Here is a 25,506-nt window from a genome sequence, read left to right as displayed (position 1 = left end):
ATGTTCCAGGGTGTGAATGACTTGGGAGACGCAGGAAAAACCCAGGAATTATTTCATCCCAGAGAAATCTGGGAAAAACCAGGGAATTCTTTAGAATTCTGTGAATTGTTTTAGTTTTCAGTTAGATTTTTGTAATTTTGACTGGTAAGAACCACTACTCCTACAAAGGATATTACTGTATCCTGCTACTGCAGAGTAATACTGGAGCAATGAAACATGAATGAGAGAAAGAAAAAAAATGAAAAATAAAACTTACATTGCAAATGAAATGTGCTATATAAAACAACAAAACACATTGCTCTTACAATCGTCTGCCAACAGTGAAATGTGTCAAACGCTTTAGGAAAACTATGCAATGCTTCATAACAACAAATTGCCTCCGATGAGCATGACATCACAACTGTTTACATTAGATTCGTTTGAGCAGTTGAGAGCAGGCTCATGCACACGCATAGTTGAGTTACGTATGAGTAGTACCTCCTCCCACTGCTGTCTACAAAAGCGTGGCAGGCCCGGAATTGGAAAGGGGGGGAGGGGGGCAGCAAACTGGAGTATCTGCCCCTGGTAGGAATTTCAGGGTGAGGGGGGGGGGGGGGGGGGTCGAAATTCATATTCTCTAGGAGAAAAACATTGTTTTACAAAGCGCCTAGCATCCAGCGTATGTTGGTCTATTGAGTATTCATATGATTTTGAAATGCATCCCCGTTGGTTTTTGAACACATTCTAAGCTGTTTTCTGAATGAATCTTAAGTTGATTTTTGAAAGCATGCATAGTGTAGGTGATGTTGTTGTGAACGGCCAGTGTCGGTTGGTCAGTCAGTGTGCTCCCTGCCGCCGTTGGATAAGCAGCTGCAGCAGCAAGTTGTATAACCCTAGCTTACTTATTTGTTAGATAGTTTAATTAATTTCTTTGCGTGTTTTTGGGTACTTGCATTGTTTAATTCATATATTTCGGGCGTATTATAGTATTTGACAGTTGTAGCATCGCGCTTTACTGTTTACTTCGTAGATTCTTATTTAAATTGCGTGTGAGTTTCGTATAGGAGGTGCAATTTCGAGTTTTAGTTACTGTAATCGTAAATTCAGCAGATTGTAGCGCAGTCGTTAGGCATTTGTACGGGTTAGTTGATACATTCTTTGCGTGTTTCGCTTGCGTTATCTAGGCACGGACTCGTGTTTCGGTAACTGTTGTTCAACATCGATTAGAATGGACAGGGACTGCGATTGCTGTGTTCGTATGAGGGCTGACTTGGCATCCCTTCGCTCACAGCGGCAATCGGCGCTGACTTTGGTCGCGCAGCTTGAGGCTGTTGCCAATGGGCACCACTGTGGGGAGCTGGACTTGGGTATCACGGGGATGTCAACCTCGTCCCGTCTGTCCCCAGATCGGTCTGCCGCTGTGGTTGCCCCGGTTGCTGTCCGCAGTGGGGCTGAGCCCTCGCCTGTGGTTGATTGGGAGGTCGTTTCAAGGCGTGGCAGGCAGCGAAAGGCGTCCCCGGAGGCTGATCAGAAAGCCTCCCCGGTGCGTCTGACAAACCGGTTTCAGGCACTGTCTCTGGCTGAGCCAGATGCAGCTGCCTGCCCTGTTTCAGAGGATCATTCTCAGCCTTCAAGGTCCGGGCAATCGCAGAGGGTGGGCTTACTGGTAGTTGGGAACTCCAATGTTAGGCGCGTAATGGGGCCCCTTAGGGATACGGCAGCTAAGGAGGGGAAGAAATCCAGTATGCACTCCGTGTGCATTCCGGGAGGAGTCATTCCTGATGTGGAAAGGGTCCTTCTGGATGCCATGAAGAGCACAGGGTGCAGCCAGCTGCAGGTGGTGGCACATGTCGGCACTAATGATGTGTGTCGCTTTGGATCTGAGGAAATTCTCTCTGGATTCCAGCGGCTATCTGATTTGGTGAAGGCTGCCGGTCTTGCTTACGAGATGAAGGCAGAGCTCACCATCTGCAGCATCATTGATAGAACCGACCTTTGGGACAGAGCCGGGTGGAGGGTCTGAATCAGAGGTTCAGACGGTTTTGCGACCGTATTGGCTGCAGATTCCTTGACTTGCGCCATAGGGTGGTGGGGTTTCGGGTTCCGCTGAATAGGTCAGGAGTTCACTACACTCAGCTGGCGGCTACACGGGTAGCGGAGGCTGTGTGGCGTGGACTGGGCGGTTTTTTAGGTTAGAGGGCCTCGGGAAAGTGCGGGATGGGCTGCAATGTCAAAGGGTGCTTGGCAATTACAGGACGTGCTTGGATCAAGGAACAGTCGGAATTATAGTTGTAAATTGTTGTAGTTGCGCTGGAAAAGTCCCTGAGCTTCAAGCGCTAATAGAAAGCACAGAAGCTGATATCGTTATAGGTACAGAAAGCTGGCTAAAGCCTGAAATAAGTTCTGCAGAAATTTTTACGAAGTCTCAGACGGTGTTCAGGAAAGATAGATTAGGCAGAATTGGTGGTGGAGTGTTTGTGTCTGTCAGTAGTGGTTTATCTTGTAGTGAAGTCGAAGAATACTCCGTGCGAATTGGTATGGTTGGAGGTTATACTTGACAGCCGAATTAAGTTAATAATTGGCTCCTTCTACCGACCCCCAGACTCCGATGATACAGTTGCGGAACAGTTCAGAGAATGTTTGAGTCTCGTAACAAATAAATACAACACTCATACGGTTATAGTTGGTGGGGACTTCAACCTATGTTGGCAAAAATACTTGTTCAAAACCGGTGGTAGGCAGAAAACGTCTTCCGAGATTGTCCTAAATGCTTTCTCCGAAAATTATTTCGAGCAGTTAGTCCACGAACCCACGCGAATTGTAAATGGTTGCGAAAACACACTTGACCTCTTGGCCACAAACAATCCAGAGCTGATAGAGAGCATCATGACTGATACAGGGATTAGTGATCACAAGGTCATTGTAGCTAGGCTCAATACCGTTTCTTCCAAATCCATCAGAAACAAACGCAAAATAATTCTATTTAAAAAAGCGGATAAAGTGCCACTAGAAGCCTTCCTAAAAGACAATTTCCATTCGTTCCGAACTGACTATGCGAATGTAGACGAGATGTGGCTCAAATTCAAAGATATAGTAGCAACAGCAATTGAGATATTCATACCTCATGAATTGGTAAGAGATGGAACGGATCCCCCGTGGTACACAAAAAAGGTCTGAACGCTGTTGCAGAGGCAACGGAAAAAGCATGCGAAGTTCAGATGAACGCGAAATCCCGAAGATGGTCTAAAATTTACAGGTGCGAAATTTGGCACGTACTTCGATGCGAGATGCCTCTAATAGGTTCCACAACGAAACATTGTTTCGAAATTTGGTAGAAAATCCGAAGAAATTCTGGTCGTATGTAAAGTACACAAGCGGCAAGACGCAGTCAATACCTTCGCTGCGCAGTGCCGATGGTACTGTTATCGACGACTGTGCCGCTAAAGCGGAGTTATTGAACGCAGTTTTCCGAAATTCCTTCACCAGGGAAGACGAACGGAATATTCCAGAATTTGAAACAAGAACATCTGCTGGCATGAGTTTCTTAGAAGTAGATACCTTAGGGGTTGCGAAGCAACTCAAATCGCTTGATACGGGCAAGTCTTCAGGTCCAGATTGTATACCGATTAGGTTCCTTTCAGATTACGCTGATACTATAGCTCCCTACTTAGCACTCATATACAACCGCTCGCTCACCGATAGATCTGTACCTACAGATTGGAAAATTGCACAGGTCGCACCAGTGTTCAAGAAGGGTAGTAGGAGTAATCCATTTAACTACAGACCTATATCATTGACGTCAGTTTGCAGTAGGGTTTTGGAGCATATACTGTATTCAAACATTATGAATCACCTCGAAGGGAACAATCTATTGACACGTAATCGGCATGGCCTCAGAAAACATCGCTCTTGTGCAACGCAGCTAGCTCTTTATTCGCACGAAGTGATGGCCGCTATCGACAGGGGATCTCAAGTTGATTCCGTATTTCTAGATTTCCGGAAAGCTTTTGACACCGTTCCTCACAAGAGACTTCTAATCAAGCTGCGGAGCTATGGGGTATCGTCTCAGTTGTGCGACTGGATTCGTGATTTCCTGTCAGGAAGGTCGCAGTTCGTAGTGATAGACGGCAAATCATCGAGTAAAACTGAAGTGATATCAGGTGTTCCCCAGGGAAGCATCCTGGGACCTCTACTGTTCCTGATCTATATAAATGACCTGGGTGACAATCTGAGCAGTTCTCTTAGACTGTTCGCAGATGATGCTGTAATTTACCGTCTAGTAAGGTCATCCGAAGACCAGTATCAGTTGCAAAGCGATTTAGAAAAGATTGCTGTATGGTGTGTCAGGTGGCAGTTGACGCTAAATAACGAAAAGTGTGAGATGATCCACATGAGTTCCAAAAGAAATCCATTGGAATTCGATTACTCGATAAATAGTACAATTCTCAAGGCTGTCAATTCAACTAAGTACCTGGGTGTTAAAATTACGAACAACTTCAGTTGGAAGGACCACATAGATAATATTGTCGGGAAGGCGAGCCAAAGGTTGCGTTTCATTGGCAGGACACTTAGAAGATGCAACAAGTCCACTAAAGAGACAGCTTACACTACACTCGTTGCTGCGCGGTGTGGGATCCTTACCAGGTGGGATTGACGGAGGACATCGAAAGGGTGCAAAAAAGGGCAGCTCGTTTTGTATTATCACGTTATAGGGGAGAGAGTGTGGCAGATATGATACACGAGTTGGGATGGAAGTCATTACAGCATAGACGTTTTTCGTCGCGGCGAGACCTTTTTACGAAATTTCAGTCACCAACTTTCTCTTCCGAATGCGAAAATATTTTGTTGAGCCCAACCTAGATAGGTAGGAATGATCTTCAGAATAAAATAAGAGAAATCAGAGCTCGAACAGAAAGGTTTAGGTGTTCGTTTTTCCCGCTCGCTGTTGGGAGTGGAATAGAAGAGAGATAGTATGATTGTGGTTCGATGAACCCTCTGCCAAGCACTTAAATGTGAATTGCAGAGTAGTCATGTAGATGTAGATGTAGATGTCTCTGCCAGGGGAATCCCAGACACGTGTAGGAATAAACTTTCCTTCAGACAGAAGGGGATGCGGGTAAACAAGCTGAGCGGAATAAAGCCAAATGGGTGAGTGCCCAGTGCTGTTAGTTTATATGATTGACTGGGTTTGTGAATGATCTGCAATGTTATAATTACTAGTGAAATCCATAGATTGAGACTACCAGAGTGGAAATAAATGACTAACAGGAAAAGCAGGTAAGAAAGATAATATGTTATCTTCTCAGTGTATCCAAGAAGGGGTTACAAGGAAGGAGCCTCCATGAAGATTGTGCAAGGGTTATTATTGACAAAGAGAGGATGAGTTTTAGCTCGATTGGGCGTACCATGAGCATTGGGAAGAATCCTAGCAACGAATCCTTCCACCACCAGGACCAAAAATAACAAAGGCTTTTATCAAAGCCAGCCCTTAGAATAATATCCATTAATATAGAAGGTATTTCATCTGATAAAGAAGTTTTATTATCTAACACCTGCAAACAAATAGCCTGTGATTTTCAGTTAATTCAAGAGACCCATAGAGGCCCAGAAGATCGAAGACCAAAAGTAAATGGAATGAAACTTATCATTGAAAGACCAAGTATAACATATGGTAGTACAGTGTTTACTGAACCTAATAAAACATCATCTCAGTAGGTTCCATGACACATAACGACATAGAGATCCTGACAGTGGAAATCCAGTCATGTACAGTGACATCCATATATAAACCACCTAATGCTAAATTCTGTTTCAAGGAGCCACCTAACTTCCACTCTCAACCAACAAAATTAGTAATCAGCGACTTTAACTGCCACAGTACATCATGGGGCTACAAGGAAACTGACAAAAATGGAGAAGATCTGGAAGATTGGAGGTACAAATGGTACTGATGATAAACCATGACCCGAAGCTACCACCATCCTTCAATAGTGGCAGATGGCATAGAGGTTATAACCCATATGACATCTTCACCAGTGAACATATTGCCCAACAAGTAAAGAAGTACCTTACAGACGTAATCCCATGCACAAAACATCGACCTGTTGTTTGTTCTTTTGAAGCAGCTGTGAAACCAGAGGGCGTCCAGCTCAAAAGACAATTTAACTTCAAGAAAGCAAAGTGGGAGGATTTCACACAAGAACTTGAATGGAAGTCCTAAATCTCGACACATCACCAGAGAGGTATGATGATTTTGTTGAAACAGTCCAAGCCATATCACGTAAATATGTCCCGAGAGGATGCAGAACGAACTATATCCCAGGACTCGATGAAGACTCCAAATTTCTGCTGGAGAGATATGAACAACTATTTGAAATAGATCCACTCTCTGATAAAATTCCATATCAGTTTCCAGAAGCAGAAAATGGTGTGATTTGTTATCATACCTAGAACTGAAACAGAATAGCCGAAAAGCGTAGAAATTATTGAAGACCCTTAACTACGACTCAATCATTACTCCCCCTGACCTCTAAAAGGTAACCCCTGACAAAATTGCTCATTAATTACTTCTCAATGGCAAGACTAAAGGAGGATCAGAAAAATTTAAATTCATTAGACATGCAGATGAAAAGGTGATCTCAACACCCCTCTTACCTTAAAAGAACTAGAAACAGCTTTCACAACTAAAAAGAGTAATAAATTTGCTGGCCTAGACGAAATACGGACGGAACAAATCAAAATGTTTGGACGTGCCACAAAACAGTGGATATTAAACCTTGTGAACACCTGCATTTCAAAATTGCAAATCCCCAAGATCTGCTGTAAAGCCAAGGTAATAGCACTTTTAAAGCCTGGGAAAGAACCAACAGACCGAAAAAGTTTCCATCTGGTTTCATTCCTTTGTCATTTGTACAAGGTATTGGAAAGGCTGATCCTAAATCGAATATCAGAGTATATTGATAAAATACTCATAAAAGAGCAGTCTGGCTTCTGATCAGGAAGGTCTTGCAGTGGACAGATCCTTAATTTGACTCAGCATATTGAGGATGGGTATGAGAGAGGTGAAATAACAGGTGTGGCTTTCATCAACCTCACAGCGGCTTATGATACTGTTAACCACAAAAAGCTGCTTAGACAAGTATACTTAGCTACAAAGGATTACCTACTAACTCAGATCCTTCAGTGTATGCTGCAAAACAGGAGATACTTCGTCTCTCTCCAAGGCAAGAAGAGTCGATGGAAAATGCAGAAAAATGGTCTCCCTCAGGGAAGTGTGCTGTCTGCGCTGTTAATATCTACACAAATGACCAGTCAATGAACTCTTCAGCGAAGGCATTCATATACGCTGATGATACAGCACTCACTGCCCACGTTGAGACCTTTGAGGAAGTAGAGGTCAAACTGACAACAGCTCTTGAAAATTTGGCCAAGTATTACGATGAAAACCAACTGAAACTGAATCCTGGAAAGACCCAAGTCTGTGCATTCTATCTTAGAAAGAGGGAAGGCAAAGGAAACTGAACATCACTTGGAGAGGAGAACAATTATTCCACTGCAAAACTCCTAAATACCTTGGGGTGAAGGTGGATCATTCCCTCACATTCAAAGCCCACTGTGAAGAAACGAGCCTCAAAGTAAAAGCGTGAACATCATCATCTGCAAACTTACAGGAACCACCTGGGGTGCCCAGTCAAAAGTGCTTAGAACATCTGCCTTGGCACTATGTTTCTCCGCCGCAGAATATGCAGCACCCGTCTGGCAAAACTCTGCACATGCTGACAGCCCTGAATGAGACAGGACACACTGTTACAGGCTGCTTATGACCTACTCCTGTCAATGGGTATATAGCACCGCCACGCATTCAAAGGCAAGCTGCAACAGAAGTGGAGAAGAAAAAACAAGAAATCGACCATAGACATCCTTTGTTCGGACAAGACCCTCAACAGCCAAGACTGAAGTCAAGAAAAAGCTTCCTACAGAAAACTATGGCAATTCATTCGTCTTCCAGAACTCACAGAGAGGAGCTTTGGCGAGACTCCCTAGCTGAAGACAATCACATAACAGTCGAGGAGGAAATAGCCGAAGGTTCAGACCTGTCATACGTGATCTGGAAGACTTTGAACAGACTGTGAGATGGGGTGTCAAGGTGCTAAGCCAACCTCAGGAAGTGGGGCTTCAGTAAAGAGGAGGAAACTTGACAGTGTGGTGACGTACAGGACGAACAACATCTGCTAGTCTGCAGGAACCTACCGGGTGCAAGCACTATCTGTGATCTTGCTGCAGCCAGCAAAACTGCTGTGATAACTGCCGAATACTGGGTCTGTCAAAAAATATAATCATCTTACTGCTTGTTTATCTGCTGCTTGTTTGTATATATTATTGAATCTGTGTCATAAATACTACTGTTCATATTTAATTTTGCAACTTTTTTATGTGAATCAATACTTATTAGTTTTTGTAATTATTTTATGTCCTAGACTCAAAAAATAAAATAAAATCCAAGAAAATGAAATTTTGGCAGAAAATTTTTGGCCAGACTATTACACTAGTAAGTCACTTGCACAGTCCCTGGCTAGAAGCCGCTTGTTGTATTCTGGCAGTAGTGTGGAAAACGCCTTGTAGAAACATGTAATAATGCCTAACAGGAGAATAGGTTTTGACACTGGCAGGAATAGTTACAGGAATTAGTAATGACAAAATTGTTCATTAGAACGATGAAGGACAAGAAACGGGGACATCACACAAGTTACGGAAGAATATGGTGATCCCAAATTTATATAAAAAGTTCAAACTACTACTTTTCGATCTCATGCTTGAGAAGCTGGAGCGTGTGAATGAAATGTTTAAACATGTACTAACAAAAATCTTTTTGCTTGTAGTAGGCCTAAGATGCATTTGATATTGGTACTTCGAGAATTATATTCTGCAATGTCAGAAAAATGACCATTTGTGCCAAAACAGTCTCATCTGTTTGGTGTGTGTTATAGTTGCTGCAATATTAGACAGGCCTATTTTGTTTTATGTAGCAGATAGTGACAAAATACTTGTGATCAGATTGAGAAATTGCACCATTCTTGGTGCCGTTTGTATTAACAGCTTTTTCAGTATTATACAATGATGTTTTGTTTCTTCATGTAGCAAAATGTTTGACGAACATTGATGAGGTAATAGATTGTTTCACAGAAAGGAAAGCACGCCATGTAAAGCTGTAGCAAGATTAGAAAAAGAAAAATGCTAGGACTTAAGGACTGAAGGAATGTTTACTGTCTTGCTTGTCTCTTGTCTTTGATGGTTTTATGTATCCTATATTTATTTTTATGTCACACAAAACAGCAAGTTATTAGTTAATAGTCAATAAAGAGTGCAAATTTTCTGAGAGATCTTGTTCTCCTGTTTACAAATAATCCCATCCAGTATTAACTGAGAGGGACAGGATGTCAAACTGGCTGACCGGGAGCAGGAAAGGCACGACAGGACACTTAAATTTCCACTGTCCTGAATATAGTTTGATGCCATCCATCAACAGACACACCATAGGATGTTTTTATTTCCACTATCCTGAATATACTTTGATGGCATCCATTTCAATATATACACGTTTGAATTCCACAGAGCGAAATACAGTGACGTGCATTAGAAGAATGCTGCGTGAAGAGGCATGGCACTGCACTTTGGTATACTATATAATATGTTTTACATTTCCTTGAACAGAAAGGTGTGCACTGCAGAATTAACACATTTTTGGAAAGTCAATTTTTCAAATTTTTGTTTTCCTACCACAAAAGCTTCGGGGGGCGGGGGGCCACTAACTAGTATTGCTCCGGTTCGGAAATATTGTAGATCCGGGACTGATACACAGAGCAGTCTGAGTTGTAGTGGGGAGGTGGGTAGTCTCCATGTGACCCATGTTTACGTTTAGTTATTTTGCTGTTTCCTCTTCGTTTATTGCTCTTACGTCAAATGAAAATAAAAGGGATTTCTGTAGCCAGGAGTTATCAAGTGAATTTAAAACACATTCACATAATTTCAGAAGGCCAAAATGTGTTATTAGTTGCAGATTTTATTTTTTTCCACATTTCTAACAGTTGAGCATTAATCGCCTTGCAGAAGTTATTTTTATTGGTTTGCTAAACAAATTTGTGTTTCATTAATCTTTTCAACTGAGACAGTCAATTTATTTGAAACGAAGTGGTTAATTCCACACTATTGGCTAGTTTCAATTGTTCGCTGCATTTCAGATGCACGTTTTCATCTTCAAGCATGTATGGCATTGTTGTTGTTGTGGTCTTCAGTCCTGAGATTGGTTTGATGCAGCTCTCCATGCTACTGTATCCTGTGCAAGCTGCTTCATCTCCCAGTACATACTGCAGGCTACATCCTCCTGAATCTGCTTAGTATATTCATCTCCAGGTGTCCCTCTACGATTTTTACCCTCCACGCTGCCCTCCAATACTAAATTGGTGATCCCTTGATGCCTCAGAACATGTCCTACCGACAGGTCCCTTCTCCTTGTCAACCCCTCTTCTCCCCAATTCTATTCAATACCTCCTCATTAGTTATGTGATCTACCCATCTAATCTTCAGCATTCTTCTGTAGCACCACATTTTGAAAGTTTCTATTCTCTTCTTGTCCAAACTATTTATCGCCCATGTTTCACTTCCATAGATGGCTACACTCCATACAAATACTTTCAGAAACGACTTTGTGACACTTAAATCTATACTCGATGTCAACAAATTTCTCTTCTTCAGGAACACTTTCCTTGCCATTGCCAGTCTACATTTTTTATCCTCTCTAGTTCGACCATCACCAGTTATTTTGCTCCCCAAATAGCAAAACTCCTTTACCACTTTAAGTGTCTCATTTCCAAGTGTATGGCATTACGCTATGATAAACAACCAAACTTGAGATAATACAGTACTGGTACTCCAAGGAAATTTACGTCTGAATCTGGACATACAGATGTGCACTTTAAGCCGAATTATGCATTTTAGTGTAGTTCATAAAATTCAGATGCTCTTGGCGTATCCTCTGATGTCTTGTTTCTGTAATGACACAATGTAAGATCTTTTAATGTTTTACACGTACAAACATACGGGCTTCCTGCATCATCGTTGCTGTGCAAGCGGAGTGACACCTGTTATTTGGCGTTCTGTGGCAATTGCTGCACAAACCTATTTCTAACAGGTCGCGGGAAAATATTTCGAATAGTGGTTTGAAAAGTGTTACTTTCAAAGTAAATTTCCTTTTATGCGAGTTGAACTATCTGCGAGAATGTACGATGAATTTCTTAAATCACAGAGCATTTGATTCTCATTCATCATCATCATTTAAGACTGATTATGCCTTTCAGTGTTCAGTTTGGAGCATAGTCCCCTTATAAAATTCCTCCATGATCCCCTATTCACTGCTAACATTGGTGCCTCTTCTGATGTTAAACCTATTACTTCAAAATCATTCTTAACCGAATCCAGGTACCTTCTCCTTGGTCTGCCCCGACTCCTCCGACCCTCTACTGCTGAACCCATGAGTCTCTTGGGTAACCTTGCTTCTCCCATGCGTGTAACATGACCCCACCATCTAAGCCTGTTTGCCCTGACTGCTACATCTATAGAGTTCATTCCCAGTTTTTCTGTGATTTCCTCATTGTGAACACCTTCCTGCCATTGTTCCCATCTACTAGTACCTGCAATCATCCTAGCTACTTTCATATCCGTAACCTCAACCTTGTTGATAAGGTAACATGAATCCACCCAGCTTTCGCTCCCATACAACAAAGTTGGTTGAAAGATTGAATGGTGCACAGATAACTTAGTCTTGGTACTGACTTCCTTCTTGCAGAAGAGAGTAGATCGTAGCTGAGTGCTCACTGCATTAGCTTTGCTACACCTCGCTTCCAGTTCTTTCACTATGTTGCCATCCTGTGAGAATATGCATCCTAAGTACTTGAAACCGTCCACCTGTTCTAACTTTGTTCATCCTATTTGGCACTCAATCTGTTTATATTTCTTTCCCACTGACATTACTTTCGTTTTTGAGATGCTAATCATTTAAAAAATCAACTCTGAGGATGACCATTTATAAGGATTTTGAGACAAGATGAGCAGACATTTATGTCATTCTTAAAAATTTTATTGGCATGTTTGTTTGATATATCTTAAACATGCAAAAAAGATCAACATTTTATGTGAAAGCTTTGCTTCTCTTGCAGCTTATTAATCTTCAATACCAATATTATATGTGAAAGCATTGCTTTTCTTGTAGCAGCACTATGTTGTTAATTTAAACCATTAACTTCTCCTATTTGTATGTTTGCTCTGAATATCTGCTGTCATCAGCTGGTGAGGTCACGTGACATGAGCTATGACTGGCTTACAAAAGCGCATTGCAATATTGATTTTGATGCTTTGGAAAGTAACCTGCGGTGTTTGATGGAATTCGAATTTATACTTCCATAATGCGAAGATACGCAGTGTACATGTTGCTGCACATTACAGACCTTTCCAAAACGTGTTTTTTCCTGAGTTTCATTTTCTAAAGTGCTGGGAAATTCTACGCCGGTGCATAAGACCATAACAATTCAAAGGATTGATAAGTTTTACAGTTCCGAGGAAAAGAAAACTGTAATTTAACATGGAAAAAGTGTATTTTTGCCCAGAAGAAAGTGTATTTCTAACAGGGGGAAAATCTGGGATTTTTTCCCCTTGTCCATGTATACACCCTGTGTTAAAAACTTTTGAGGATGATGGCAAAGGATAAATGTATCAATTTGAGATAGGGAGCCAGGGTCCAGAAACAACCAAGTTGAAAGTTATAAGCGAAAATTGTTCTGATACCTCTGACTGTGGATCTCATGTACTGCAAGGTCTTTGCTGTACACATTTTGGGAGGAGATAGTATAGACCAAAGCAAAGAAAAATACTGAATAAACATGGGCTCTAATGTGCATATCTTAGGAGCTATGAGCATTTGTTTGTTTTTGCTGCTGTGAAACACATCTCTTATGCTGATCAAGTGCTCACAGCATTTAAGGTATGCATTTTAGAGCCTGTGTTTAGAAATTTTTTTCTTGTTTTGGTCCATACTACCTCCTCCCAAAATATGGAAAGCAGAGAGCTTACATAAAAGAGGTCCACCGTCAGAGGTATCAGAAAGATTTTCACTTATAACTTTCAACTCAAATATTTCCAAACCAGCGTCCTTTACTCTGTACGATTTCCATCATCCCTGAAAGTTTGTAATGTCATCTCAGAATCACCCTGTATACTGCCACAACAAACCAATTTCATAAACATTATCTTGCTTCCCCAAAGTATATACTATGTAGAAGAACTGTTTTAAGGGAATATCTTAACTAGATAGCCCATGGGATCATTGTTTTCTTACATCAGTTATTTGTTTTAATTCATCCTGCTTTTTTAATGTTGTAAAATTAAGTTATACAAACCTTTCTTTCTTTTACAGCACTACAAGAGAAGTCACATGCAACAAACGCACTTGAAGCCAAAGTAGCAGACCTGCAACAAATCATATCAGAAACTGAGAACTGTAAGGTCACAGCTGAACTGAAGGCAGTGGAACTTGAGGAGCAAGTTGATATGTTGTTAAAACAAAAGGATGACCTTGCCAGTGAACTAGAAAATATGAAAACAGCTTTAGTTCAGTTTCATAATCAGCCTCTTAAAAATGATGAGCAATTCTCAAACCAGTTTCATGATAAACATGAAAAGTGGGATGTACAGGAACTCTCAGAAAAAGAGGAGAAGGATTCTTCCAATTTGGAAATATCATTGAAACCTCTTGAAAGTGAACTTGAACATGCAAGGAAAACAATTGCAGAACAAAGAGAAATAATATCAGAGTTAAATGAGAAACTCAGACAAAGAGAAGAAGAAATGGAATTACAACTGGAAATTATTTCAAAATTGGAAAATTTAGGGGATCAGGTACAAGAAAGAGAAGAAAGTAATGAGGATGGTAATAAAATTTCTGAAATTGTGAAAGAACTTGGAGAGATGGCAGGAGACTTAAATGAATGGAAGAAGCGATGCTCTGAAGTAGAGGATAGGTTGGAGCAACTGGGAAATGAAAAAGTTCAACTAGAAAGACATTTAGAAGAAGTGATAAATGAAAATCAGGTCATATCTACACAACTTAGATTTCAGAAAGAAATTTCTGAGGAGCTAGAAGCAAAGCTAAGTGAGCAGTATCAAATTCTTGCCACACGAGATGAAGCTATTAATAAACTGAAAGATACGGTAAAGGAGCAACAAAAAGCTCTGGAAAGTAAAGATGTTGCTTTGTTGGATGTTTCTCAGAAGCTACAAGAACTAGAACAAGAAGTAGATAAGCAACATCAGGAACTCGCAGCTGAACTTATGTGTAGAACACAGGAATTAGAAAAAGTCAATTCTGAATATTTGGAACTGAAACTTGCTTTTAATGACAAAGAACAAGAACTGAATAGTTTGAACATACTAATGCAAAATTTATCAGTACAAGTTGATGATGTTATTAATAGAATTGGCTTGGGCAGCATTGATGTGAACAACAGCATTTGTGGAAAACTGGAGGTTGCTATGTCAGTAATTGGAGAAAAGTGTGTCGGTTTGATTTCAGAAAATCAAATGCTTATTGGCACTATTGAACAAAACAACACTGCTTTAAAAGAAATGAGTGAAAAATTGTCATACATGGAAAAGATTGCTGCTGAGCTTGAGGGAAATTTTGAAATTCAGAAAAAGAAAGATGATGAACTTTCTAATGTCAAAGAAGATCTTGCAAGGAAATTGGATGAGCTGAGTAATAAAGATAGAACTATCAGTGAACTTGAACAGAAAATTACAGAGCAAATTTCAAAAAACAAAAAGCTTGCAAAATGCCTGAAAGCCAAAGCAGTTGTTGTCCGAAATTATGAAGAGAAAGAAAAATTATGGGAAGCAGCAAATCAGTCAAAGGAGCAAGAGGCTGCTGTTGGAAAATCTCTTCAGGAAAATATTAGTGCTCAGCAAGAAAGTGAAATACTTTCGCTGCATAAACAGTTACAGGAAAAGGATGATGACCTGAGGAAATATAGTCACAAATGCAGTGAACTTGAAAATGAAATTTCTAATCTTACTCAGACATGTGCAGAATTACAGCAGCAACTTAAGCTGGTATCTGAGGAGAGGAATTATACAACCTGTATCATGCAGGAAATGAGTGCAGAAATGAAGGAAAGAGAAGAAAAGATCAATAGTCTTATGAAAGACATCAATAAATTGCAAGAAGAGCTTACTGCTAAAGATATACTCAAAAATGAATTAACGGAAGAAAATAAAAATATATTGATGAAACGGGTAGAGCTTGAAAATGAATTGGTAGAGCTCCATGGTAAATTATCACTTATGGAAACTGATGCCACAAAAAAATCTAATGAAGTGGAGACTCTTATAAAAGTAAATGCAGATAAGGAGGCAAAATTATCAGATTTTCAGCTGCAACTTGAAAGATTGTCAAGTTTGGAGGAGTCAGCTGCACAGAAAAATGCAAGAATTGCTGATCTTGAAGAGCAGATAACCAGTATGTCTGAGAATTATCAAATGACTTCTTCTGCAATGGAAGCAAAGCTGCAAGAACGGGAAGCGTATTTAGAGGCACTAGAACAGGAACTGACAAAGAGTAGAGAAAGAGCTGCACATCTGGAGGAAGGTCTTTGCAATATGGAAGAAAGACGTAGGTCGTTAGAATTAAAATTTGAAACATTAAGAGATATGTTGATGGAAGCTGACAGGAAGAAAGAAGAAGTTGAAGAAAGTGAGGAAATTTTGGAAGCACAAATATCTAACCTCATGAGAAGCGTAGAAACATTCAAGAAGCGTTTGTATGAGACAGAAGAGGAAAATGGAGATCTCAGTAGGAGAATATGTGAAATGAAAGATGAAAATGAGTCCTTACAAAAATCTTTACTGTCAGCAGAAATGACCACAAAGAGCTTGCAGAAAGATGTGGAAAGACTGTCTTCATTTGAGGTCTCATATACTGCTGCTCTTGAGAAAATTGATTCCTTGGAAATTGAACTCAAACAGTCAGCCACAGAGTATGCACATAATCTGAAAGCGAGAAGTGAACAGGAAAAACTTCACAGAGAAACTTTGGAATCTGACTTAAAGAGCTTAAGTCATCAGTTAGAAATATCAGAAAATGAAAAACGCTATATTAACGAACAGCTCGAAAAGCTGAATGATGTCAAGGTAACACTTGAGGATGAAATTGAGTCTTTAAATGAGAATCTTAGACTTGCCAATTCACGGATAAGTGAATTAGAGAAAGAAAGAAAATTTAATTCTTCTGCAGACAACCAGCCAAGTGAAAGATCGACAGTTAATCATCTTTTCACTGATCACCAGAAGATACAACAAGAAACTGATCCAGTAGTCACAGATGATGAAAAATACAATGATTCCAAACTTTGTAAAGAGGAAGACATTAAAAACTTGTCTGCTGAGATTGACAAATTGAAAACCTTATTGTCACAAAAAGATAATGAATTACATACTTATCAACAGAGGTTGCTTCAATTGCAGTTTGGATCAAACCAAGGTGTGCCTTCACCTGAGATCTGTGGAGATGCATTTTCATCAGTGAATAAAAATACAAGCAGTCCTTCTTTCCAGGAAGCAAGCAGTGACGATATGAGCAAAAGTGTTTCAGAATTAAATGAAGAGATTAACATACTTAAGTCAGACCTTCTAAAATCACAAGAGCATATAGAGGAATTGAAGTCTAAGGTGGGTCTTCTAGAAAATGAAGTAAAAGATAAAGAAGCAAAACTTCAGCAGTCCTCAAATTCCGTTGAAGAGCTATTGCAGTTCAAGGATTTGTGCATTAGCTATCAACAATGCATATCAGATTTGAAACAGGAAAGATATAAAATTTATCAAGAACTCATCAAATCTACAGCTGAAAGTGAAGTCTCTGAAATTATTAACAAAGCTGTTGAATGTGTTAACATGAAAGAGACTGAGCATCTGCCGAATTTGCAGAATCAAAGTGCTTTCACTGGTCAGCAGCTGGTAGATGAACCTAGACCTACAGGGGAAGAATACAGACTTTTAACAGATAAACTAAAGCAACTGGAAATAGAACTAGAAGTAATTAAAACCGAGAGAGATAAAGCCTTAGAGAAAATTGAGTTAAATGTAAACTCATCATTGGCTGCAGAACATTCTTTCTCAGCAGCAGCATTAGACAGTAGTGACATGAACCAGAGACTGTCCAGTGTACCAGAACCACTAGAAATTGATGGTATGCCAGAGGAAGCAGTTGAAACTTGCCAGAGAAAGTCTTTAGTTTTTGGCTTGCATTACTCTCCTTTAGAACCTATGGACACAATAGAAACAGTAGATGATGATGATGGCTGGGGATGGAGTGCAAATGAAGCAAGACTTGAAGAGGAGCACATGCAGAAGCAACAAGAAACTTTCTCTGCTGTTGATGCAAATACTTTTATGAAGACGCACATTGCAGATTTGGAAAAACAAGTAAGAGAACTAGAAAGCGAAAAGACAAAATTATCAGAAGAATTGCAGGCAGCTCAAATAAGAAATGGCAAGCTCCTCAAAAAACTGAAAGATTTCAAGCTTAAAAATGAGAATTTGATGAGAGAAAATCAAGAATTAGCTTTAAAAACAGCTGATGGATTCTGCAACTTGGACTCTGCAATCGAAGAAGAGCTTAAAATTCAGATTGACACCCTAGAAAAAGAACTAAAAGAGTACAAGAATGAAAGAGAAGCAACAAAGGTGGAAAAGGAGTCACTTTTGAAGCAAATTGATGTGTTAACTTCAGCAAATGAAAGGTTTCTTGAAATGAAAGAAAAGCAAGACATAGAAGTTGAAATGAGAGAACGCAAAAACCGAGAACTCAGCAATGAAATTGAAGGTCTCCATTGGAAGATTTCAGAGTTAATCGAAGAAAAGTCAGCACGTGAAGCTTTTGTAGATAATGAGAGCTTAAGAGAAAAGCAATTGGAAATATCAGACAATTCTAAAATCGATGAACTGGAGCAGCAGATTGCAGCTCTGGCTGCTGATAATGAGAATCTGCAAATGCTCTTGGAAGAGCAAAGAAATTTGAGGCTACAGATTGAGAATGTCTGTAGAAATAATGTATCTGTAGGTGATCAGAATGCTGAAATTGAAGAACTGAAACTAGACTATGAGAAAGTGAAAGAGCAATATGACAAAGCTTGTACTGAGCTAAATAGAATGTCAGCAGATATCCAGAAGTATATTACTATTGAGAATGAGTACAAACAATGCGTGCAAAAGCTCAGTAACCTAGAAAAAGAAAATATTATGCTAATTGATGAAAATCAGAAAATTGTTTCAGACTTAAATGTGCATTGCAGGGAAAAGGAGAATTTTAAAGCAGTTGCAGAAGAAAATAATGGTAAAATACAGGAGCTAACTCTCCAAAAGGAACAACTGGAAGAACAAAATCTAGGTCTATCAAATGAGTGTTCTGCTTTAAGACATGAGCTATACAGCTTACAGGAACATATTCAGAGTCTAAATACTACTTTAGATTTCCTAAAAACTGAAAATTTATCCCTAAATGAAAAATTGTCATTGCAAATAATAGAAAGGAAAACCGACATCGAAAATCTTTCTACAAATTCAGACACTAAAGACGATAAGCAAGTTGTTAAATTGGAGAAAGAAACTGAAACGGAAAGCACTTATCTGAAAAAATCTATCCTTACACAGACACTTTGCACATATATGACATTGCAAGAGCTGGAGAATAAAGTAGAGACTCTGGCCACAGCCTTAAATGAAAAAACTTCTGAACTTGAAGCTTTCCAGTTACTGCTTGAGAGTGACAGAAATAAACACTTTATTTCAGAAAAGGATTTGAACATTGAAATTGAAAGACTTAGAAATGAGCTTCAGAAACAAAATGAAATACTACAGGAAAGAGACATGAAAAACCTGGAGACAAGTATCCAGCAGACTTCAGATACAGAGAATGTTACCAAAGTGAAGACTCAGATGGCTAAAGTAATTCAGGACTATGAAGAAATGCTTGCAGAAAAGAAACAAGAAATTTGTCAGTTGCAAACATTGTTGCAAAAGAAGGAAGAAACCTCATTGCACCTTTCTCATAAACAGCTCGAAGAAGTAATTGCAGCTAAAGAGAATGATATAATGGAATTACAAACAAAATTACTAGAAAAAGAGCAAAAATTTGAAGAGTGCTTGTATGAAAAGAATCAGGATGTGGAAAATGAGAGACAAAGAATTTATGAAACAGAGAGACAAATGGAAAGCTTGATATTTGCTAAAGATGAGGACATACAGAATTTAAGAATTGTGCTGGCTGAAAGAGAGAGGACTTCAAATGAATTACTTTGTGTGAAGGAAGAGGATATAAAAAATCTAAAAATAAAAATTGCTGACAAGGATGAAAAAATCGGCCACCTTACTGAAAAACTCCATGCAGAATTGCTGAAAGTTTCTCATCTGGAGCAAAAAGTTGCTGAACTAGAGCAGAAGGTTGCTCTTCATGAACTGGAATATCAGAGCTTCAGGTTACAACAGGCAGAAACTGCTTCAGATGTTTCAGATATGGCACAGATAAGCAATGATAATATTGCACAGGAAATGGCTGAGGGCAAGCAAAATGAATTGGATGTTGCATTATATATGTTGCACCAAAGAGATGTTAGATGTGATGAATTGACTTTAGAACTCATGCAGGTAAGTAAGCATTATAATTTGTGTAATATTGCTACAGTTTGTCCATTTCACATCAGACTACCCCAGAAAACTGGTGATAATCTCTCTCTTCTCTTCATGTTGTAGCTATGTAATCCGATTTCTCTCTCTTCTGGTTACTTAACACATTAATAGATGAACTGCCCTGCATCTGAAAGTCTTAAAACGAACAGAAAAGGATGCTCCTATATTAGGTTGGTCTACAAGTCCATAGCATTTTTGTTTTGCCTGTTGTATTCCGATTGCTTTAGGTTTGTTTATTGATTGCCATGGTTTATTTGTAGTTCACTGTTGCTATTTGAGTTTATGTATTGTCATTTGCAGATAGTGTTGGAACTGTGGGCGCTAGGAAACGGAGTGCTAAGTGGAGTTGTGGGTGCTAGAAAATGGGAGTGCCAAGTGGGAAAATTAGAACATTTCTGACATATTCTTCTGTTTGAGTTCTGTAGAGGGGTGACAACAGCGAAAGAAGCCAGAAACATTTGCATCATGTATGGGGATAATGCCATTTGACAGGGCATGGCAAGAAAATGGTTTTCTCCTTTTAAGAAGGACCTTTTTGACAATAATGACTCTACACATTTAGGAACAGCTTCATGTTTTGATGGAAATAGTTTAAATGCATTAATCCACAATGTCAGTTTACTCGAGAACTGGCAGCTGTGATGAACTGTGATCATTCCACCCTTGTGCAATATTTGCATACAATGGGGAAGGTTCAGAATCGGATTTATGGGTCTAAGTCAAAATCACAAAAATCAGCTGGTGGGCATATGTGCACCTCTGCTTGCTTGTTGCCAATTGGCTTGTGAACAATACCAAACATTTGTATCCTGCATTGTCACTGTTGATGAGAAATGGTGTCCTTATGCTAACTTAGGAAAAGAAGAGAATGGTTGAGCCCGAACAAAGCAGCAACTCCCGGTACAAAGACCTGTGCACATCCACAAAAGATAAGGTTATTCATCTGGTGGAACAACTGTGGTGTGGTTGCCACGAATTGCTTCCACAAGCTGTAACCATCACTGCTGACATTTATTGTCAATGCCTGACATGTTGCAGACACACTCCAAGAGCAACAATCAGGAAGACCGTATGAAGTGGTGCTACTCCACGATAACACCTGCCTACATTCTGATAGACTGACAAAAAACACTATACACGAGTTAAGTTGGCAAGTCATCCCATACCCACCTTGTTAACCTGATCTTGTGTCGTCAGGTTTTCATCTTTTCCACTCACTTTCAAACGGCCTTCAAGAAACTTACCTCCTGGATGAAAATGCACTCCAAACATGGCTTCACCTCAAAACATATGATTTATACAGTCGTAGAATCAAAAAGTTACCCCAGAATTAGCATACTGTTGAAAATAGTGATGGTGACTAAAGTCTCTGCCATGTGTATCTGTTGTGTTTATTAAACTTATGGTAAAACACTACGAAATTATGCACCAACCCAACAGTTCAACAACCACTTTGATGCTAGTTTTTAGTATTATGAAACATGTGTCTTAAGACATATTTGGAGAATAAAAATCTCAATTTTGAAAATAAACATAGCCGTTGTTAACAGAGATCATGTGGAACAGTGTGTCAAAGACAAAGGTATCAGGTTGGTGCCATGCTTCTTGACTTCCGCAGAAGGCATTCAGTACAATTCCACACAGTTGTTTAGTGAACAAAGTATAAGCTTAACATACTAGATTTGTCACTGGAATCAACACTTCCTAGCATATACTACTCAATACATAATTAACCCTTGGACAGGCACACCTTTATACAAAGTGCGCCAACCACAGATAACATTATTTTGTAGTGTTCCTTTGTTGTTTTACAATCGTGAGCCAGTACCTATTTGTTAATTATTGCTTCAGCTAACAAAGTAATAAGTTGTGTTGTCGCAAATCCAAATGAGTTGCAGTAATATAAAATAATCAGCAAGCTAAGTGAGAAGAAATTTACGATACATGCAAGAAAATTACCCAGATTCCGAGCTGGCAGCACAATACCTCAATGAGGCAGTTGTCTATGAGATAATTAGTAATGAAATAAGAGTTTGGCAAGGATGTGATGCAACTGTGCAGTGTTTAATGCTTTGAGAGGGTTATTACTACAGGGTAGGACTTGTATGTGGTAACAGAGTGATATAATGAAAGGTATATTTTATTATTGTTTAATTAAACAGTGGTTTATCTCACATAGTGTAAGTTTATTTTATCGTAGTCTAATTAAACTAGGATTAAACTGTGGTTTTGCTCATACATATTTACCTTGGCAACATAAAAACAGATATTTGTCAGCAGTCATTCTTTCTTTGAATCATTCATGAATGGAATAGGGAAGGAGGGAAATGATAATGGCCACAGTGAAACCACAATGCACAATCCTCTTGCACTGATTCCACAATATTAAGAAAAATGTGGCTTTGTGCACATTTTTCACACATGATTAGTACTATTATACTTGTAAATAACTTTACAGATATATGTGGTTCAACATATAAGTGGTCTTTTACAGTAGTAGAGTTTTATGTCTCCTTTCTATGCCCACCCCCTTGTATTATTATTTATTGAACTTCTGTAGAGTGACAAAAAATGGCACTTAACAATATAATTAGGAGTGACCCCTTCTTGACTGACCGAGCGAGGTGGCGCAGTGGTTAGCACACTGGACTCGCATTCGGGAGGACGACGGTTCAATCCCGTCTCCGGCCATCCTGATTTAGGTTTTCCGTGATTTCCCTAAATCGCTTCAGGCAAATTCCGGGATGGTTCCTTTGAAAGGGCACGGCCGATTTCCTTCCCAATCCTTCCCTAACCCGAGCTTGCGCTCCGTCTCCAATGACCTCGTTGTCGACTGGACGTTAAACACTAACCACTAACCAACCTTCTTGACTGAGATGGATACCTAAGCAATGAACTAAATCTTATGGAGACATTTAAACAAATTAAGTCTAATGGTCACAATTTCTATCACTTCTGAACATTATATCAGTAATTACATTGCTCCTGGTGTTCTTGCACAGATTTAAAACTAGTATATCACAGCAGAAAACACACTACTCGAATATCTCTACCAGTCATTGAGCCTATTCTGCTATGTGGATGAGACGCTCTTGGAAACAAAGATGTAAAATAGCTGCTAATACTTGAAAGAAAATAAAAAATGAACATTTTTCAATTCAAAAGTGAGTGGCCCCTAGTTTGGAGAATCTGAAAAAATGAAGAACTACACATGCTTTACAAAAACCACAAGGTACTGAGGAAGAGAATGCTACATTGGACTGCACATGCACGTAAGTTGCTTGAAAACTGACTGTGTTTCAAATCTTTGTCCAGAAGACCCAATCAGACTGAAGGAAGGGGGAAAATCCAGAACAAGGTGAAAGGATAACATCTGATGCAGTGTGGTAAAGCTGAGTGTGAGTCACAAAAGTATAGATGTTAAATGACCTGGAACTATGTGGAAGAGGAATTTTAAGCAGGTCTAAGGTCAAATAGTCCCACACTGCGACTAAAAAAGATCCACTTCATCACACACATTGTGGCAAAAGGCTAAGTTTTAATATGTTTGACAATAATCAAATTGGTCTTCATGTCTTGGAGGCTTTATATGTGCAAAATGTTAATTACACTGTTGGCTAGATTTCACATTCAGTTAGAGTATGCCAATTCTCATAACTGGTTGATTAAGGTCTACACAGCCAATAGTGCCTACATCCAATGGATCACTTATACAAAAGCATTGTGGTGCTCATCATGAAATTGGGCTTGATGAATACTGTACTTTAATTTCCATTGCTCTTTATCATTATTTTTCATTATATATAAATTTTATGGCTTATTTCAGATGCATACAAGTATAACATAAACATGTTTTGCAGATCATGTTTATTTTTTTCTGTCATCAGTTGTTAGAGGAGCGTGATACTCTCCAACTAAGACTTTCGAATGCCTTAAAAGTTAACGAGGACCTTCGAAATAAGTTGGGGAAAATATCAGCGACCTCCACACCAGTTCGAAGTGTGTCACTTTCGTCCCCACACCACTCTCTTTTGAGTGGTGCAGCCTCATTGGATCAGTCTGAACTGGTTCAAGTGGGACAAACACCAGTACCTCCTCAGTCTGAGGAGGCTAAGGAAGATCTTCAGGCTCTTGCAGATAAGTTAGTGGTTTCATTGATCTAGTAAATAAAGATGTGACATTGTATTTTTGCAATTTATGTTCTGTTTGTATCACACAGTTGTTTAGTTCGTGTATCAGCTTCCACATTGCTAAGCACAACACTCTAGTACAAATTTGCAGACTATTTAGTGAAATCTTAAATGAATAAGAAAATTTAAACTTATCATATTACCTTTCTGTTGTTTGTATTGGCTACAAACCATTGTTTGAAAATCTTTAATTTGGTTGCACTGTAGTTTTCAATCACATGTGAATATTTATTAGACTTAAAATAATTCTTGTTTTAGCTTGAAGATAAGGAAGTATTCTTGTTTTAGCATCAGTTTGGTGATATGCTTTCCATAGAAAGAATCCAGCTGCTTTCTAGAATTATCTGCTGTATTTGTTATTTTAACCCTGTATTCTGTCCTCTCCTGCTACCAAAGGCTGTCCCAACTACATAGTGTAGACTACAGACGAGATGTCACATTGAAGGACGAAAGTGAACAGCGACACAGTGAGCAGATACAGTTGCTTCAGCATAGAGGAAGTGGAATTGTGCTTGATGCCAGCTATACATTGTGTGAGTACTTGAGATGAGTATTTTTATATAAGTAGCCGTCACGTCTTCTTAATTTATTTGAAAATATTTAAGCAAGTAAAAAACATTATTTCATCCATTTCAGCCATATTTTTACTTACGTGTCAATATTTCCTTTTGTTTTCATTTGTTTTTCATTTTCTTCTGTTTTTTTATATTTGCTAATATTGTATTTAAAAATTAGTTAACGGAGCCAAGTCTAGTGATAACAGTATCAGTAAGAGGAAGGAAGCCTGTGTGATTCTTTAGGCTTAAAAAGCTAAAATTAGGAGTTTGCATATAAAGTTTATCTGCCAGTGCTCGTAATACTTATACTTATTGCAATTAGACAGACACTTTAGAAACATTAAAGTCTACCCACTTAACAATAACTGTAAATAAAGGTGCTGGATCATGTCTTTTTCCAGTTCATGTTCATAAATCTAGTTCAAGTTGTAACACAGGTGTGTAGTTCATTTATAAGATCCTTACTAACTTATTTACTCCATGGCACTATGGTCCTCTGAGGACCTTGGCCTCATCAATCACAGATTTCCAATTGTCTTGGTCTTCAGCACGCGTGCACCATCTCCTCACTCCCACTACTCTCTGGTTGGCTTCCACATCATATTCCAACCATATCACATGCGGTTGTACTCTCCTCCTCCTACCACCAAGATGTCCCATCATCATCTTCTTCTTCAGGAGCCTTTATTCCGTCATACACTGGACATATCCTAACCATCTTAGCCTTCCCATTTTGCTTGAGGTTACCCAATCACGTTCTTTGTACAGAGCCCATATTTCTTCAGTACTCCTAATTCAACGTATCTCACCTTTTTTTACAGGACCAAAAATCTTCCTCAGCACTTTCCTTTCCAATATATTTAGCTTCTTCTCCAAAGCCTCTGTCAGTACCCATGTCTCGCTGCCATACATAAGAAGTGGTTTGATCACTGTTTTGTAGTGTGTCAGCTTTAGTTTCCTACTTAGGTTCTTACTTTCGAGCATGGTCTGTAGTG

General features: G+C 39.2%; 1 protein-coding gene across 9 annotated transcripts in view; it reads left to right on the top strand.

The window, feature by feature from the left end:
- The window catches only part of LOC126355056 (protein lava lamp), a 176,747-nt gene that overhangs the window by 96,929 nt on the left and 54,312 nt on the right, over window positions 1–25,506 (top strand). For 8 of the 9 annotated variants that reach the window (XM_050005215.1, XM_050005217.1, XM_050005213.1 and 5 more), the window contains exons 10-12: window positions 13,445–19,722; window positions 23,652–23,905; window positions 24,351–24,487. In XM_050005215.1, the coding sequence (XP_049861172.1) occupies window positions 13,445–19,722; window positions 23,652–23,905; window positions 24,351–24,487 (6,669 nt within the window). Of the gene's footprint in view, window positions 1–13,444; window positions 19,723–19,827; window positions 19,935–23,651; window positions 23,906–24,350; window positions 24,488–25,506 lie in introns of those variants that run through there. The other variant, XR_007565438.1, reaches the window with a different exon arrangement.

This window comes from Schistocerca gregaria, chromosome 3, assembly GCF_023897955.1.
Source record: "Schistocerca gregaria isolate iqSchGreg1 chromosome 3, iqSchGreg1.2, whole genome shotgun sequence".
Lineage (NCBI taxonomy): Eukaryota > Metazoa > Arthropoda > Insecta > Orthoptera > Acrididae > Schistocerca > Schistocerca gregaria.
Note: the sequence above shows the minus strand (reverse complement) of the source record. Positions and strands in the feature narration are given on the sequence as shown.